We start from the raw sequence: 16675 nt of genomic DNA, 5'->3' as shown, positions 1-16675 counted from the left end.
ATATTCATATTCACTGCACAGAAAAAGAAATGTCACTTTCTTAATATCACAAATACAAAGTTGAATTCCTAAGCAAGAAAACACAGCTTTGTTCAATTCAGTATGCTCAGGAACAGGGATGTAGCCAGGTTTAAGAAGTAATGACGTCATGAGTCCAAGCTCTCGCACTCCCATCCATCCTCAAAAGAATAAATAATTATAAATGAATAACGTTTTAAAACCTTCTCTACACTGCCAGGAATTCTGGTGGAGAATCATATCCTTTATCTACTTCTTTCCTTGTGTTGTCTTAAAATAGTCAACTTAAATATTTAATTTTGAATCTAAGATAATAAAAAAAACAAACAATTAAATCACAAGATGTAAATAGCTAATTAGTGATTTTAAACTGTAAAACTCCCCCAGGTCATTAAAACTCCCAGAAAATGGGAAAGGATCAGTGATAGTTAATGGTTTTCCTGCTACAGTCTTACTATGTCTGGTAGAACTAGTAGCTAATGTTTGGTAGCTTTATGTAGATACTGCTATATAGACAATGGGATTGTGCTTGTGCTACTGCCATTATCCTGTGTTTGATTGTAAACGTCAGCGCTGCTTTCATTAAAGTTCCTGACCTTAAACATAATCTGATCCACTTTTACTTTACCCAAAATAGCAAAACATCACATAAGAGACAACTGAAATTCCAACTAGATTTAATATTCTGATCATTGTAAAGTCTCTGACAGAAATTGTAAAAATGGCCAGAAATCTCACAGAATACAGCTATGCGTGATTACATAAATACATTTTTTATTTAAGACAAGTGACAGTTTTGACATATCATGTACACCATGACCCTTGATAAATCTATATAGGGTTGGAGTGTGGGGCCCACTATGACCTGCATGTGTTCCTTCATTTAATTTAAGACATAAACCTAAATATTAATTTTACATGCATTTGGAGACCACAGTAAGGTTTACATAAGACAGCATTAGTAATTGTCACTTAGTTAAATATTAATTACACAAATATTGCTATAGCACAGTGCTCAGTGAAGCAGATACATTTATACCTTAATGGTGAGACAGTGCAAATATTGACTGACATCCCAGTGTTTAATAGATAGTGTCCTTATATTGTTGAGCTTATAATTCCAGTGATGATTCAATGGACCAGAAACTTAGAGTTGGCTGTGTCATTCTGTCCAGGATCCTGGACGTTCCCACACAGAAATGTGTTCAGTTCGACAGACATGTCTAATCCACAGTCATTAATTTGTCTGATCAGTGTAAAGCTGAAGTCCTTTTTCATACCAGAGATGGCAGTCATGTTCTAATGGCATTTCAAAGGGAAATCAGTTATTGCTGGCTTGACAGTAGCCATGACAACAGCACCAGGCAGGATGCAGTGATGAGACTGATCTTGTGGCTTACTCCACTTGAAGCTGTAAGTGAGGAGAAAATAAATCAAAACATTGGTTTAATAAATAATTATTTAGCTTTTTAATTTTCTTTAATAAATCAAGTAGCACTCAATATTTCTTACATATGCCATCCACGGTGATGGAGCTGCCTTCGATGTCGAAGCCAGTGACAGTTGAAGCTGCACTGATCAAAACACTCGCAATCTGAGTGTTATTAGGAACAGATGTGCTTCTGAAGCGAAGAATCACTTCGTTAATGATTGATCCATTTCTGCAGGAGTAAAAAAAGTACTGTATGAAATATCAGATTCACATCAGGTCACAATTCTTAAATTTTATGTTATGTGTAAAAAAATTACCTGAATGCCACCACGTCCAAAGAATTGAAGGAAGAGGGGAATTCCCTTTGGTACAAAGGTTCAAGCTGCGAGAAAAAGGAAACATATTTGCTTGTAACATAATGACATTTTATTACACTTCTGTTTAATGATACTATTCTGATTCTATGAGTGGTTTCTCTGATAAATATATTACACAATAATACAATGATTCAATAAAGTATACCCACAGGTTTTATTTTAGGGGTGAGACTTACCTGTCCCTTTATCATGGAGGCTCGGTTTGTAAAAGCAGCAGATGATGTATCCAGCAAGTCACTCGTAAACGTGTTTAGAAGAGACCTGAAAGTCACCCGCCTTGTTGTGAGTGCAGCAGTTGTAGGTGCAGCAGTTGAAGGATTGGAGGTTGTAGGTGCAGCAGTTGAAGGATTGGAGGTTGTAGGTGCAGCAGTTGAAGGATTGGAGGTTGTAGGTGCAGCAGTTGAAGGATTGGAGGTTGTAGGTGCAACAGTTGAAGGATTGGAGGTTGTAGGTGCAGCAGTTGTAGAGTTGGCAGTTGTAGTTGCATTTACAACTGGACTTGCTGTAAAACATTTTTTTAGAGACTGAGTAAATAAGTATTAGTTTTTTGCATTTTATCTAGTTCTGAAGTTGCTGAAGTCAAACAAATTTACATTACAGACATTCCAGCTGAATACATGGTAGCAGAGATAATATATAATCCTGGGACACATGGAAGTATTGAATGAATGGATTGAACTGTACAACACTGAAATGTTAAAGTTGCCTTAATAAATGTCTCCTATACCTTCATTTCTTGTATAAAAACATAATTTTGTTGCTGACTCGTTTAAGTACTGATGAGAGTGACACATTGTGTTATGTTAACTTACTTAATACTTCAACTGTGTTTGGATTTATGGTCAAGTTGAACATATTGGTGGAAGCATTAACCGCTTCTACTAAGGTTTGAACAACGACAGTATTCTGTGGCAGATCTGCAGTGGGAGTAGTCCGATTGAACACGACCCCCATTTCTGCTTCGGTTCCATTCACTCGTGGTAGCCCTGAGGACGCAGGCCTATACCATGAAACCAAATGAGAGAAGTGTCAAATAACAACTTGAAACGATTATGATACTTTACCTACATTTGTGATTTACACATGATACAATCAACAGTGTAAGTGCCAAATTCCGCATGTGAAGAGAAATTAGTGAACCCCTGTTTACCTGAACTGTTTCACAAAGCACCGATCAAACCGAGCACCAAATGTTGTTCTGTATATGCTATTACACTGCGAAAAGAAAGCAAAATTTAGACCATGGGTAGCTCTTAAGCACAATTTTCATAATATGAATTTAAATAGAGGTGCAAATTTTGCTGAAATTAGATTACACCTCATCAGATTTGTCTTTGATCTAAACGATTGTCATATCATTCATATGCAACGCTCACACAAGCAATGAAAAATGTATTCAAGAATTGTACTTACCGCCCCTACAACTCGTTGTTCAAGATCTTTGAATCGGCTGCTGTTTCTGTTAGTGAGATCACCTGAAAATGGCTCCAGTGGCAAATCTGCTGAGATAGTGTAAGTAGGTTCAGGAGCCAGGGTGGTTGTTGCCCCAGTGGTGGATGTTGGAGTAGGTGACATAGTTGTTGCAGTTGCTGTTGTAATAGAAGGTGTTGTTGTTATTGCAGTTGTTGTCACAGCAGCTGTCATTGTTGGAGAAGGGGTTATTATCAAAAAATCAAAACATTATTTTGATGAAAAATTATTTAGCTCTTGAAGTTTTTAAAAAATCAAGTAACACTTAATATTTCTTACATATTGTAGCAGTTGTTGTTGTTGGGAAAGTTGTTGCAACAGTTGTTGTAGCAGTTGTTGTTGGAGCACTTGTTGTTGGGACAGTTGTTAGGGCAGTTGTTGTAGCAGTTGTTGTTGGAGAACTTGTTGTTGTTGGGGCAGTTGTTGTAGCAGTTGTAGTTGTTGGGGCAGTTGTTTTAGCAGTTGTAGTTATTGTAGCAGTTGTAGTTATTGGGGCAGTTGTTGTAGCAGTTGTTGTTGGCGCAGGTGTTGTAGCAGTTGTAGTTGTTGGGGCAGTTGTTGTTGGGGCAGTTGTTGGAGCAGTTGTTGTTTGCGCGGTTGTTGTAGCAATTGCAGTTGTTTGAGAAGTTGTTGGGGCAGTTGTGGCAGTTGTAGTTGTTGTAGCAGTTGTTGTTGGGGCAGGTGTTGTAGCAGTTGTAGTTGTTTGAGCAGTTGTTGGAGCAGTTGTTGTAGCAGTTGTAGTTGTTTGAGAAGTTGTTGTTTGGGCAGTTGTTGTGGCAGTTGTAGTTGTTGTAGCAGTTGTTGTTGGGGCAGGTGTTGTAGCAGTTGTTGTTGTTGGGGCAGTTGTTGTTGGAGCAGTTGTTGTAGCAGTTGTAGTTGTTGGGGCAGTTGTTTTAGCAGTTGTAGTTATTGTAGCAGTTGTAGTTATTGGAGCAGTTGTTGTAGCAGTTGTTGTTGGCGCAGGTGTTGTAGCAGTTGTAGTTGTTGGGGCAGTTGTTGTAGCAGTTGTAGTTGGTGGGGCAGTTGTTGTTGGGGCAGTTGTTGGAGCAGTTGTTGTTTGCGCGGTTGTTGTAGCAATTGCAGTTGTTTGAGAAGTTGTTGGGGCAGTTGTGGCAGTTGTAGTTGTTGTAGCAGTTGTTGTTGGGACAGGGGTTGTAGCAGATGTTTTTGTTGGGGCAGTTGTTGTTGGAGCAGTTGCTGTAGCAGTTGTAGTTGTTGGAGCAGTTGTTGTTGGGACAGGGGTTGTAGCAGATGTTTTTGTTGGGGCAGTTGTTGTTGGAGCAGTTGCTGTAGCAGTTGTAGTTGTTGGAGCAGTTGTTGTTGGGACAGGGGTTGTAGCAGATGTTTTTGTTGGGGCAGTTGTTGTTGGAGCAGTTGCTGTAGCAGTTGTAGTTGTTGGAGCAGTTGTTGTTGGGACAGGGGTTGTAGCAGATGTTTTTGTTGGGGCAGTTGTTGTTGGAGCAGTTGCTGTAGCAGTTGTAGTTGTTGGAGCAGTTGTTGTTGGGACAGGGGTTGTAGCAGATGTTTTTGTTGGGGCAGTTGTTGTTGGAGCAGTTGCTGTAGCAGTTGTAGTTGTTGGAGCAGTTGTTGTTGGGACAGGGGTTGTAGCAGATGTTTTTGTTGGGGCAGTTGTTGTTGGAGCAGTTGCTGTAGCAGTTGTAGTTGTTGGAGCAGTTGTTGTTGGGACAGGGGTTGTAGCAGATGTTTTTGTTGGGGCAGTTGTTGTTGGAGCAGTTGCTGTAGCAGTTGTAGTTGTTGGGGCAGTTGTTGTGGCAGTTGTAGTTGTTGTAGCAGTTGTTGTTGGGACAGGTGTTGTAGCAGTTGTTGTTGTTGGGGCAGTTGTTGTTGGAGCAGTTGTTGTAGCAGTTGTAGTTGTTGGGGCAGTTGTTGGAGCAGTTGTTTGGACGGTTGTTGTAGCAGATGTAGTTGTTGGAGAAGTAGTTGTTGGGGCAGTTGTAGCAGTTGTAGTTGTTTGAGCAGTTGTTGTTGTTGGGGCAGGTGTTGTAACAATTGTAGTTGTTGGGTCTGTTGTTGTAGCAGTTGTAGTTGTTTGAGAAGTTGTTGTTGGGGCAGTTGTTGTGGCAGTTGTAGTTGTTGGAGATGTAGTAGTTGTATGGGCAGTTGTAGTTGTTGGAGCAGTTGTTGTTGGGGCAGGTGTTGTAGAAGTTGTAGTTGTTTGAGAAGTTGTTGTTGGAGCAGTTGTTGTTGTAGCAGTTGTAGTTGGTGTAGCAGTTGTTGTTGGGGCAGGTGTTGTAGCAGTTGTTGTTGTTGGGGCAGTTGTAGCAGTTGTAGTTGTTGGAGCAGTTGTTGTTGTAGCAGCAGTTGTAGTTGTTGGAGCAGTAGTTGTTGTGGCAGTTGTTGTAGCAGTTGTAGTTGTTGGAGCAGTTGTTGTAACAGTTGTAGTTGTTGGAGATGTAGTTGTTGTTGGGGCAGTTGTTGTAGCAGTTGTAGTTGTTGGAGCAGTTGTTGTTGGGGCAGGTGTTGTATCAGTTGTAGTTGTTTGAGCAGTTGTTGTTGTTGGAGCAGTTGTTGTTGGGGCAGTTGTTGTAGCAGTTGTTGCTGTTGGGGCAGTTGTTGTAGCAGTTGTAGCTGTTGTAGCAGTTGTTGTTGTTGGGGCAGTTGCAGTTGTTGTAGCAGTTGTTGTTGGGGCAGTCGTTGTTGTTAGAGCAGTTGTTGTTGTTTGGGCGGTTGTTGTAGTAGTTGTAATTGTTGGAGATGTAGTTGTTGTTGTGGCAGTTGTAGCAGTTGTAGTTGTTTGAGAAGTTGTTGTAGTTGGGGCAGGTGTTGTAGCAGTTGTAGTTGTTGGAGAAGTAGTAGTTGTTGGGGCAGTTGTTGTAGCAGTTGTAGTTGTTTGCACGGTTCTTGCAGTAGTTGTAGTTGTTGGAGAAGTTGTAGTTGGGGCAGGTGTTGTTAGAGCAGTTGTTGTTGTTCGGGCGGTTGTTGCAGTAGTTGTAGTTGTTGGAGATGTAGTTGTTGTTGGGGCAGTTGTAGTTGTTGGAGCAGTTGTTGTCGGGGCAGNGGCAGATGTTGTAGCAGTTGTAGTTGTTGGAGCAGGTGTTGTAGCCGTTGTAGTTGTTAGAGCAGTAGTTGTTGTTGGGGCAGTTGTTGTAGCAGTTGTAGTTGTATGTGCAGTTGTTGTTGTTGGTGGGGCAGTTGTTATAGCAGTTGTAGTTATTTGAGATGTAGTTGTTGTTGGGGCAGTTGTTGTAATAGTTGTTGTTGGAGCAGTTGTTGTAGTAGTTGTAGTTGTTGGAACAGTTGTTGTTGCTGGGGCAGGTGTTGTAGTTGTCGGGTCCGTTGTTGTTGTTGTTGTAGCAGTTGTTGTTGTTGGGGCAGTTGTTGTAGAAGTTGTTGTAGCGATCGTAGTTGTTTGAGAAGTTGTTGTTGTTGGGGCAGTTGTTGTGGCAGTTGTAGTTGTTGGAGATGTAGTAGTTGTATGGGCAGTTGTAGTTGTTGGAGCAGTTGTTGTTGGGGCAGGTGTTGTAGCAGTTGTAGTTGTTGGGGCAGTTGTAGCAGTTGTTGTAGTTGTTTGAGAAGTTGTAGTTGTTGGGGCAGGTGTTGTAGCAGTTGTTGTTGTTGGAGAAGTTGTTGTAGCAGTTGTTGTAGCAGTTGTAGTTGTTTGAGAAGTTGTTGTAGGGGCAGGTGTTGTAGCAGTTGTAGTTGTTGTTGGGGCAGTTGTTGTAGCAGTTGTTGTTGGGGCAGTTGTTGTTGTTGGAGCAGTTGTTGTAGCAGTTGTAGTTGTTGTAGCAGTTGTTGTAGCAGTTATTGGGGCAGTTGTTCCAGTTGTTGTAGCAGTTGTTGTTGGGGCAGTTGTTGTAGCAGTTGTTGTTGGAGCAGTTGTTGTTGTTGGGGCAGTTGTTGTAGCAGTTGTTGTTGGAGCAGTTGTTGTTGTTGGGGCAGTTGTTGTAGCAGTTGTTGTTGGAGCAGTTGTTGTTGTTGGGGCAGTTGTTGTTGTTGGAGCAGTTGTTGTTGGGGCAGTTGTTGTTGGGGCAGTTGTTGTGGCAGTTGTAGTTCTTGGAGCAGTTGTTGTTGGGGTAGGTGTTGGAGCTGTTGTTGTTGGGGCAGTTGTTGTTGGGGCTGTTGTTGTTGGAGCAGTTGTTGAGGCAGTTGTTGTTGTAGCAGTTGTTGTTGTTGGGGCAGTTGTTGAGGCGGTTGTTGTTGTAGCAGTTGTTGTTGTTGGGGCAGTTGTTGAGGCGGTTGTTGTTGTAGCAGTTGTTGTTGTTGGGGCAGTTGTTGTAGCAGTTGTTGTTGTTGGGGCAGTTGTTGTAGTAGTTGTTGTTGTTAGGGCAGTTATAGCAGTTGTTGTTGGGGCAGTTGTTGAGGCAGTTGTTGTTGTAGCAGTTGTTGTTGTTGGGGCAGTTGTTGTAGCAGTTGTAGTTGTTGCAGTTGTTGTAGCAGTTGTAGTTGTTGGGGCAGTTGTTGTTGTTGTTGTTTGACCAGTTGTTGTTGGGGCAGTTGTTGTTTTTGGAGGAGTTGTTGGTGGAGTTGTTGTTGTTGGGGCAGTTGTTGTAGCAGCTGTTGTTGTTGGGGCAGTTGTAGTTGTTGTTGGGGCAGTTGTAGCAGTTGTAGTCGTTGGAGTAGTTGTTGTTTGTACAGTAGCCAAATCCATAGCCACTTTTGAAAACAATGATCAAGTCAGAATATACTTTAAATAATTTCAGTTTTTTACTTTCCATTTCTTCATAGGGTACATTAAACTGTATGTAAGTTCAAATACAAAATTTTAATAGTAGTTTAACAGATAAGTCACTGGTGTAACTTTAGTATGCGTTATTTTTCTGCAACCAAACTCAGTAAAACTACTAAAATATGAAAAAGGACAATTAAAACACAGCGTGCTGTTTGTAGTTGTGTTTGATTATTATTGTTCATGGTATGGCTGGTATGCATGGTATTGCAGTGTGTCCTTGTAATAAAATAATGATGTGCAGCCAAGATCTCCACCTTAACACCATGGTTGTTTCCTACACATTTCCTATTATATAGTTTTAAAACACTTTAAAGACAAACAGTTTAACACCATTCAGCTTACCTGTTAAAATCATGAAAACTGAGATGATCCGTCTGGCGCCCATGATGAAGCTATAAAATCAAACACATCAGAGACTTACTCACAGACACAACATGTAAAAAGAGTTGGTGCTCATTTTGTGAAAAACAAAAAGAGACCCCTACAAAAAACACCCCAACCACATTCTTATTTTTCAAAAATGAATGTAGCCACTTGCCTTCATCATCATCTTTAATAATACAAATATAATAATAAAAATGTACATAGAGCCTTATAGGGGAAAAATACCAAAGTTGAAGCACGATTTCACAACACATTACAACAGAGGTTGATCATTTTAGTGATTATCAATTATCACTTTAAATATGAGGTAATAGATGTGAGATTAAATTTTAAGATCTGGTTTGAATGGTTTATGACAAGTAAATTCTCAAGTGTTTCAATCACTTGTTTTTTTTCAGTTTTGCTAAGCGACACAATTTATAATAAAATAGAAATCCATGTACATTTTTGCAACAGAGGACATTAATAAAATGTGTTGGTATGATAAATAACTCAACACACACGCACACACACACACACACACACACACACACACACACACACACACACACACAACACAACACACACACACACACACTTTTAATGGGTACATTAAACTGTATGTGCATTTATCTAATGTTATAAATGCACAAAAGTGTACACATAAATCTAAAAGCTTACTTACCCTAAATTAAAAGATATAAGATGAAAAGTTATTAATTCCCCCTTCTTCAGTGTTTTTTTTTTTTTTAAATTCAGCCCAGTTCACATATGTAATGCTGAATGCCTTTCACCTTCTGTGACAGTGCTGTTAGACCTTTATATACTGGAATGGAACAAAAGCTAATGACGTGACTCATTGTTGATATGTTTTTTGAATGTTGTGGAACCTTACTGATGAAAAAACGAAATCACAGTGTACTGAAGATCAGCTCTCAGTCTGTGAGACACTTGGCACAGTACCATGGTACACTCCCTTCTCTCTTACAATGAAAGAGGACAATATAATGTTGAATTCCATCAATGTCAATGTTGACAGAAGCTCTACCAGTCTGACAGTAAGTTATAACATATAAATAATTAGATGTACTAGATATATATCATCCAATTATTTATATGTTATAACTTAATTTTACAACTTTTATATACATATGATGCAATACAGTTAAAGTGTTAACAACACAAATTCATTCATTTCATTTCCTCATATTTATCTTGGGTAGTGCCAAGCCATGACATCAGTATGATCCAGTATGAAGTCATAATATGGAAAAAACTGAATTTCTAAAGTCAGTAATTGCAATATATTGTTGAAATAAGGACACTTAAACTACATGTGCTTTTACTGCGGCATTGTGAACATTTGTTTCACAAGTGAGCTGAGTAATTAATTTTCTCTTTTATACAAGTCCAGTGATTTGTATGTCATGCAAATATATTTAAATATCCCCTATTTATTCACTTAGATTGGAGCAGGTTAAACTTGAGCATTGATGTGAAATTCAATTTCAAGATCTGGTTTGAATTGTTTACGAAGAGTTAATTATCAAATGTCTATTTAAACCATTTAAATACCTTTTTTGTGATCCTTGCTTTTTCCTTTCAAATTATCCCTGAAGATAATTAATATGTAGTGACAAAACCAAAACAACTTAAGAGACAATGAGGCAGCTCTAAATTTTTATATCAAAAATGTTCTGGTTTGTAAACACAGTGGAAAACAGAGCAGAGCCTAGAAACTTGACCTTACAAGTTCAGGTAATGGCAAGCTCCAACTCACAAATCTTTAGCTCCGAACTCCAAGTTACAGTTTTTGGATTTTAAATTCCCATCATGGCAAAAGGTTTAAATGTGAGGTGAATGTCTATTGCAACATACTGTGACATTTGTTTGCAATAAGTTTAATGCAATAACCTGTCAGTCCAGTGTGTAGTAGGAGATAATTTCCCTCTGATAAATCGAGACATTGGACATTTCTGTTACCACATTTCACTTTAAAAGGAGATGCTTTAATTTTATTGCTCTAAATATCCCTGTTTCATGAGTTGTACAGTAGTATCAACTGTTGTTACAGAGGCCAATGTTGCAGCAGTGGCAGCAGCTGTAACTGGAAGTGCAGTAGTTGCAGTAGTTGTGTTTGCAGGTGCAGCAGGTGTGGTCACAGTAGCTGTATGTAGTATTGGTAGTATTGTATTATTTGCTGTAGTTGGTGACTTGGCCTTTCAGCACCTGACCTCTTGGTTGACAACCTCCCTTTTTTAGCATGCAAAGCTGGAAATGCTTTGGTCACAAAAATGGCAAGAGTACTGACTGGGCAACAAGTTTTTCATTTATCCATTTTGGATGTCTGTAACAAATGTTAGCCTGGTGAAGGGTGTCTAAATCCAAAGTCTAGCAGTGGCAGGACTCCATTTCCACAGAACTGGATACTTGGCGCTTGCAAGTTCCTCACAGCTTCAAAAACTATGTGAGTAGGGTGCAAGTGCAGTAGTGATAGTTGAAACTTGATCAGTGACCCATACAACTATGTTCAAAATAGCTGTATCAAATCCCAGTACACACAAAAACAGCTGATTGAATATTCCCTGTCTTTGGATCTTCGAGGAAAAAACTTTGCCATTGTGAGCACACTGGTATTTAGCTAACACTCTGTGAAATAAAGGCAAGTAATTATTAGTTTATAATTATTTACATTTGAAAATAATCCAACCTCAGCCCGAACTCATCCAGGTTAAACACCTGGGGACATTTTGGCATGCAGTTTGATAGTTAACTCAGAAAACTCAAAAGCAAAATATGACCTAAGAGCTACGGTTTTTCATATGTTTCTGGGGATTGCAATGTTGGTCGAGCACTTTGGTCTAGATTGAAATATCTAATCATTACTGGATGGATTGGCATGACATTCATGGTCCCGAGAGGATGAAACCAAATAATTTGGGTCACCCTCTGACTTTTCCTCTAGTGCCATCATGACACTTTTTGTGTTGAGTGAAATGTCTCAACAGAATTTGGATGGGCCACCATGAAATTTGGTGAAGTTATTCGTGCCCTCTAGAAAATTAATTATGATAATTTTGATGATCCTCTGACTTTTTATCTAGTGCTATTATCAGGTCAAAAGCTTAATCTGTCCACTCCTGTAGTTTCTGACCAAATACCTATAAAAACTAATGAAACAATAAAAGGCCCCATTTCCACTTGTGACATACCATCTTCAGTTGTGATCTGAGCAACTGAATTGCTTTAATGCATGAATTTGCAAAGTGTGAAAGGGTAATACAGTCCATTACCATAGCGCAGCTTTAGTGGGTAAAGTCATAAGATACAGCCATGATGAGCTGTTTCAGTCATTTCATCAGATGTGTGTATCACGGAATACTTAATGCTGCCAACCACAACCTGCACCGTTGGATGGGTTGGAACCCAGTTAATAAACTACCCTTGTTTCAAGAGAGTGAAAACTTTGAATTTAATCAATGAATTGAAAGTCAGAAGAATCATACTAAACATTATTGTTGCTGCGGTAGCCTCATTACACAATAACAGTCTATTAAGGTGTGTCTTAACCACGAAAACCATCATGGAAAATTAACTCTGATAGTTGTTGATGCTGATGCTTGTTACACTGAATTTAGTATATATAAAATCAACAAGGTAGCATTATTTTGATTTGTTCACCATATTTGCATATTTGCCCTGTCAAACTCTGGTATTACATTCATCCATTCCTTCATTGTAGTATCATTCTATGTATAGTCAGTTTATTGTGTTGTTGTTGTGTCAGTCTTTGTTAGTAGTGTGTAGTAATAAATGTTGTAATTGACTGAGTGAATGAGTGACTGATGAAGTGTCATCATTGGTCAGCTGAATGTTGGACTTTTCCCATTGGCCTTGAATCTTTCAAAATCCAGTGTGAACATTTTCTATTATGTCATGTTTAAGATGTTTAAGTTATTAAAGTGGTAGAAATGTACATTAAGCTTAATTGGCATGCATATTTTATGACAGGCACCGGGAGTTTATCCCCCTCTGGTCTATACATCTCTACCTCTACTGAATTATTTTAATCCTTGAAGGGGACAGAATTTGGGTTTATATCTAGTCTTCTTTTAAGTATAAAGTTGTTACCTTTGTTTTCTTTAACATACTTTAAGTCACATTACGTATCCGAATCCTATGTTGATTATCCTACTTCTTTCTTAAAGATAACCTTATTCACTGGTACAACAAAGGCAGAGACTGTCTGGACACATGACAATATTAAATTGCAGAAAGTCACATGGCAGGGTTTGATTTTCTGTAAACATCACTGCTGCTTTCATTAGAGCTCCTGACCTTAAACATAGAGTATATTTCCACGTACTGTATGTTTAAGTATGATCCACTTTCTCTTTACCCACCAACATTGCAAAACATAACACTACAGACAATTGAAATCCTTCAAAGATTTTGTATTCTGATCATTGTAAAGTTTCTGACAGAAATTGTAAAAACTACAAGAATTGTCACAGAATACAGTTCTGCATGATTACATAAATACATTTTTTATTTAAATAAGATGAGAGTTTTGACATATATATCATGTACACCATGGTCCTGCATGTGTTCCTTCATTTAATTTAAGACACAAACCTAAACATTAATCATACATGCATTTTAAGACCACAGTAAGGTTTACATAAGACAGCATTAGTAATTGTCACTAAGTTAAATATTGCTATAGCACAGTGCTCAGTGCAGCAAGATACACTTGTACATTGATAGTGCAACAGTGAAAATATTGCCTGACATCCCAGTGTTTAATTGATAGTGTCCTTATATTGTTGAGCTTATAATTCCAGTGATGATTCAATGGACCAGAAATTTAGAGTTGGCTGTGTCATCCTGTCCAGGATCCCGGACCTTCCCACACAGAAATGTGTTCAGTTCGACAGACATGTCTAATCCACAGTCCTTAATTTGTCTGATCAGTGCAAAGCTGAAGTCCTTTTTTATACCAGAGATGGCAGTCATGTTCTAATGGCACTTCAAAGGGAAATCAGTTATTGCTGGCTTGACAGTAGCCATGAAAACAGCACCAGGCAGGATGCAGTGATTAGACTGATCTTGTGGCTTACTCCACTTGAAGCTGTAAGTGAGGAGAAAATAAATCAAAACATTGGTTTAATAAATAATTATTTAGCTTTTTAATTTTCTTTAATAAATCAAGTAGCACTCAATATTTCTTACATATGCCATCCACGGTGATGGAGCTGCCTTCGATGTCGAAGCCAGTGACAGTTGAAGCTGCACTGATCAAAACACTCGCAATCTGAGTGTTATTAGGAACAGATGTGCTTCTGAAGCGAAGAATCACTTCGTTAATGATTGATCCATTTCTGCAGGAGTAAAAAAAGTACTGTATGAAATATCAGATTCACATCAGGTCACAATTCTTAAATTTTATGTTATGTGTAAAAAAATTACCTGAATGCCACCACGTCCAAAGAATTGAAGGAAGAGGGGAATTCCCTTTGGTACAAAGGTTCAAGCTGCAGAGAAAAAGGAAACACATTTGCTTGTAACATAATGACATTTTATTACACTTGTGTTTAATGATACTATTCTGATTCTATGAGTGGTTTCTGTGATAAATATATTACACAAAATAATACAATGATTCAATAAAGTATACCCACAGATTTTATTTTAGGGGTGAGACTTACCTGTCCCTTTATCATGGAGGCTCGGTTTGTAAAAGCAGCAGATGATGTATCCAGCAAGTCACTCGTAAACGTGTTTAGAAGAGACCTGAAAGTCACCCGCCTTGTTGTGAGTGCAGCAGTTGTAGGTGCAGCAGTTGAAGGATTGGAGGTTGTAGGTGCATCAGTTGAAGGATTGGAGGTTGTAGGTGCAGCAGTTGAAGGATTGGAGGTTGTAGGTGCAACAGTTGAAGGATTGGAGGTTGTAGGTGCAGCAGTTGTAGAGTTGGCAGTTGTAGTTGCATTTACAACTGGACTTGCTGTAAAACATTTTTTTAGAGACTGAGTAAATAAGTATTAGTTTTTTGCATTTTATCTAGTTCTGAAGTTGCTGAAGTCAAACAAATTTACATTACAGACATTCCAGCTGAATACATGGTAGCAGAGATAATATATAATCCTGGGACACATGGAAGTATTGAATGAATGGATTGAACTGTACAACACTGAAATGTTAAAGTTGCCTTAATAAATGTCTCCTATACCTTCATTTCTTGTATAAAAACATAATTTTGTTGCTGACTCATTTAAGTACTGATGAGAATGACACTTTGTGTTGTGTTAACTTACTTAATACTTCAACTGTATTTGGATTTATGGTCAAGTTGAACATATTGGTGGAAGCATTAACCGCTTCTACTAAGGTTTGAACAACGACAGTATTCTGTGGCAGATCTGCAGTGGGAGTAGTCCGATTGAACACGACCCCCATTTCTGCTTCGGTTCCATTCACTCGTGGTAGCCCTGAGGACGCAGGCCTATACCATGAAACCAAATGAGAGAAGTGTCAAATAACAACTTGAAACGATTATGATACTTTACCTACATTTGTGATTTACACATGATACAATCAACAGTGTAAGTGCCAAATTCCGCATGTGAAGAGAAATTAGTGAACCCCTGTTTACCTGAACTGTTTCACAAAGCACCGATCAAACCGAGCACCAAATGTTGTTCTGTATATGCTATTACACTGCGAAAAGAAAGCAAAATTTAGACCATGGGTAGCTCTTAAGCACAATTTTCATAATATGAATTTAAATAGAGGTGCAAATTTTGCTGAAATTAGATTACACCTCATCAGATTTGTCTTTGATCTAAACGATTGTCATATCATTCATATGCAACGCTCACACAAGCAATGAAAAATGTATTCAAGAATTGTACTTACCGCCCCTACAACTCGTTGTTCAAGATCTTTGAATCGGCTGCTGTTTCTGTTAGTGAGATCACCTGAAAATGGCTCCAGTGGCAAATCTGCTGAGATAGTGTAAGTAGGTTCAGGAGCCAGGGTGGTTGTTGCCCCAGTGGTGGATGTTGGAGTAGGTGACATAGTTGTTGCAGTTGCTGTTGTAATAGAAGGTGTTGTTGTTATTGCAGTTGTTGTCACAGCAGCTGTCATTGTTGGAGAAGGGGTTATTATCAAAAAATCAAAACATTATTTTGATGAAAAATTATTTAGCTCTTGAAGTTTTTAAAAAATCAAGTAACACTTAATATTTCTTACATATTGTAGCAGTTGTTGTTGTTGGGAAAGTTGTTGCAACAGTTGTTGTAGCAGTTGTTGTTGGAGCACTTGTTGTTGGGACAGTTGTTGTAGCATTTGTAGTTGTTGGAGCAGTTGTTGTAGCAGTTGTTGTTGGAGAACTTGTTGTTGTTGGGGCAGTTGTTGTAGCAGTTGTAGTTGTTGGGGCAGTTGTTGTAGCAGTTGTAGTTGTTGTAGCAGTTGTTGATGGGGCAGTCGTTTTTGTTAGGACAGTTGTTGGGACAGTTGTTGTTGTGGCAGTTGTTGTAGCAGTTGTTATAGCAGCAGCTGTCATTGTTGGAGAAGGTGTTATTATCAAAAATTCAAAACATTATTTTAATTATTAATTATGTAGCTCTTGAAGTTTTTTAAAAATCAAGTAACACTCAATATTTCTTACATATGCCATCCACGGTAATGGAGCTGCCTTCGATGTCAAAGCCAGTGACAGTTGAAGCTGCACTCATCAAAACACTCGAGATCTGAGTATTACTAGGAACAGATGTGCTTCCGAAGCGAAGAATCACTTCGTTAATGATTGATCCATTTCTGCAGGAGCAAAAAAAAAAAATAGGCCTTTTGTATGAAATATCAGATTTAGACCACTATTCATAAACTGTATGTTATGTATTAACAAATTACCTGAATGCCACCACGTCCAAAGAATTGAAGGAAGAGGGGAATTCCCTTTGGTACAAAGGTTCAAGCTGCAGAGAAATAGAAAACACATTTGCTTGTAACAAAATGACATTTTATTAAACTGTTTAATGATACTATTTTGATTCTATGAGTGGTTTCTCTGATAAATATATTATAAAATGATACAATGAAATAATAAAGTGTACCCATAGGTCTTATTTTAGGGGTGAGACTTACCTGTCCCTTTATCATGGAGGCTCGGTTTGTGAAAACAGCAGATGATGTATCCAACAAGTCACTTGTAAATGTGTTTAGAAGAGACCTGAAAGTCACCCGCCTTGTTGTGAGTGCAGCAGTAGTTGTCGTAGCATTTGTTGTTGTTGGGGCAATTGTTGTAGCAGTTGTTGTTGTTGGGGC

The 16675-nt window shown here is 38.6% G+C and overlaps 2 protein-coding genes and 1 long non-coding RNA gene across 3 annotated transcripts; all 3 read right to left on the bottom strand.

The window, feature by feature from the left end:
• Nucleotides 1–775: 775 nt before the first annotated feature.
• Nucleotides 776–8372, bottom strand: LOC111232991 (mucin-5AC-like). The gene is made up of 9 exons (XM_022760707.1): nucleotides 8330–8372; nucleotides 6480–7344; nucleotides 5417–5765; nucleotides 2978–3042; nucleotides 2640–2827; nucleotides 2004–2329; nucleotides 1768–1832; nucleotides 1531–1679; nucleotides 776–1429 (listed from the first exon to the last, which is right to left on the bottom strand). Exons 1-9 carry the CDS (start codon nucleotides 8370–8372, stop codon nucleotides 1344–1346), a joined length of 2136 nt encoding a protein of 711 aa, XP_022616428.1. The 3' UTR covers nucleotides 776–1343.
• Nucleotides 8373–12756: 4384 nt separating this feature from the next.
• Nucleotides 12757–15062, bottom strand: LOC111233054 (salivary glue protein Sgs-3-like). Its single transcript, XM_022760790.1, has 6 exons — nucleotides 15003–15062; nucleotides 14665–14852; nucleotides 14059–14354; nucleotides 13820–13884; nucleotides 13583–13731; nucleotides 12757–13481 (listed from the first exon to the last, which is right to left on the bottom strand). Exons 2-6 carry the CDS (start codon nucleotides 14804–14806, stop codon nucleotides 13396–13398), a joined length of 738 nt encoding a protein of 245 aa, XP_022616511.1. The 5' UTR covers nucleotides 14807–14852; nucleotides 15003–15062; the 3' UTR covers nucleotides 12757–13395.
• A 990-nt stretch (nucleotides 15063–16052) lies between these two features.
• LOC111232987 lies at nucleotides 16053–16600 on the bottom strand. Its single transcript, XR_002665576.1, has 3 exons — nucleotides 16496–16600; nucleotides 16262–16326; nucleotides 16053–16168 (listed from the first exon to the last, which is right to left on the bottom strand). It is a non-coding gene; the product is annotated as an uncharacterized LOC111232987 (long non-coding RNA).
• Between the last annotated feature and the right edge of the window lie 75 nt (nucleotides 16601–16675).

The sequence above is a fragment of the Seriola dumerili genome, unplaced genomic scaffold (assembly GCF_002260705.1).
Source record: "Seriola dumerili isolate Sdu_G_001 unplaced genomic scaffold, Sdu_1.0 BDQW01000362.1, whole genome shotgun sequence".
In the NCBI taxonomy this organism is placed as follows: domain Eukaryota; kingdom Metazoa; phylum Chordata; class Actinopteri; order Carangiformes; family Carangidae; genus Seriola; species Seriola dumerili.
This window is presented reverse-complemented; position numbering and strand designations above follow the sequence as displayed.

Bases quoted from the DNA above. Each gene is read 5' to 3' on its own strand.
- LOC111233054 (XM_022760790.1), bottom strand. From the start codon at position 14,806: ATGGGGGTCGTGTTCAATCGGACTACTCCCACTGCAGATCTGCCACAG. The intron at 14,355-14,664 runs GTAAGTTAACAC...AATGTTTTACAG, and splicing joins AAATACAGTTGAAGTATTAA to CAAGTCCAGTTGTAAATGCA. The intron at 13,732-13,819 runs GTAATTTTTTTA...TTACTCCTGCAG, and splicing joins TTGGACGTGGTGGCATTCAG to AAATGGATCAATCATTAACG.
- LOC111232991 (XM_022760707.1), bottom strand. From the start codon at position 8,372: ATGGGCGCCAGACGGATCATCTCAGTTTTCATGATTTTAACAG. The intron at 3,043-5,416 runs GCCCATACAACT...TTCTTTTCGCAG, and splicing joins CTGCTCCAACAACTACAACT to TGTAATAGCATATACAGAAC. The intron at 2,330-2,639 runs GTAAGTTAACAT...AATGTTTTACAG, and splicing joins AAACACAGTTGAAGTATTAA to CAAGTCCAGTTGTAAATGCA.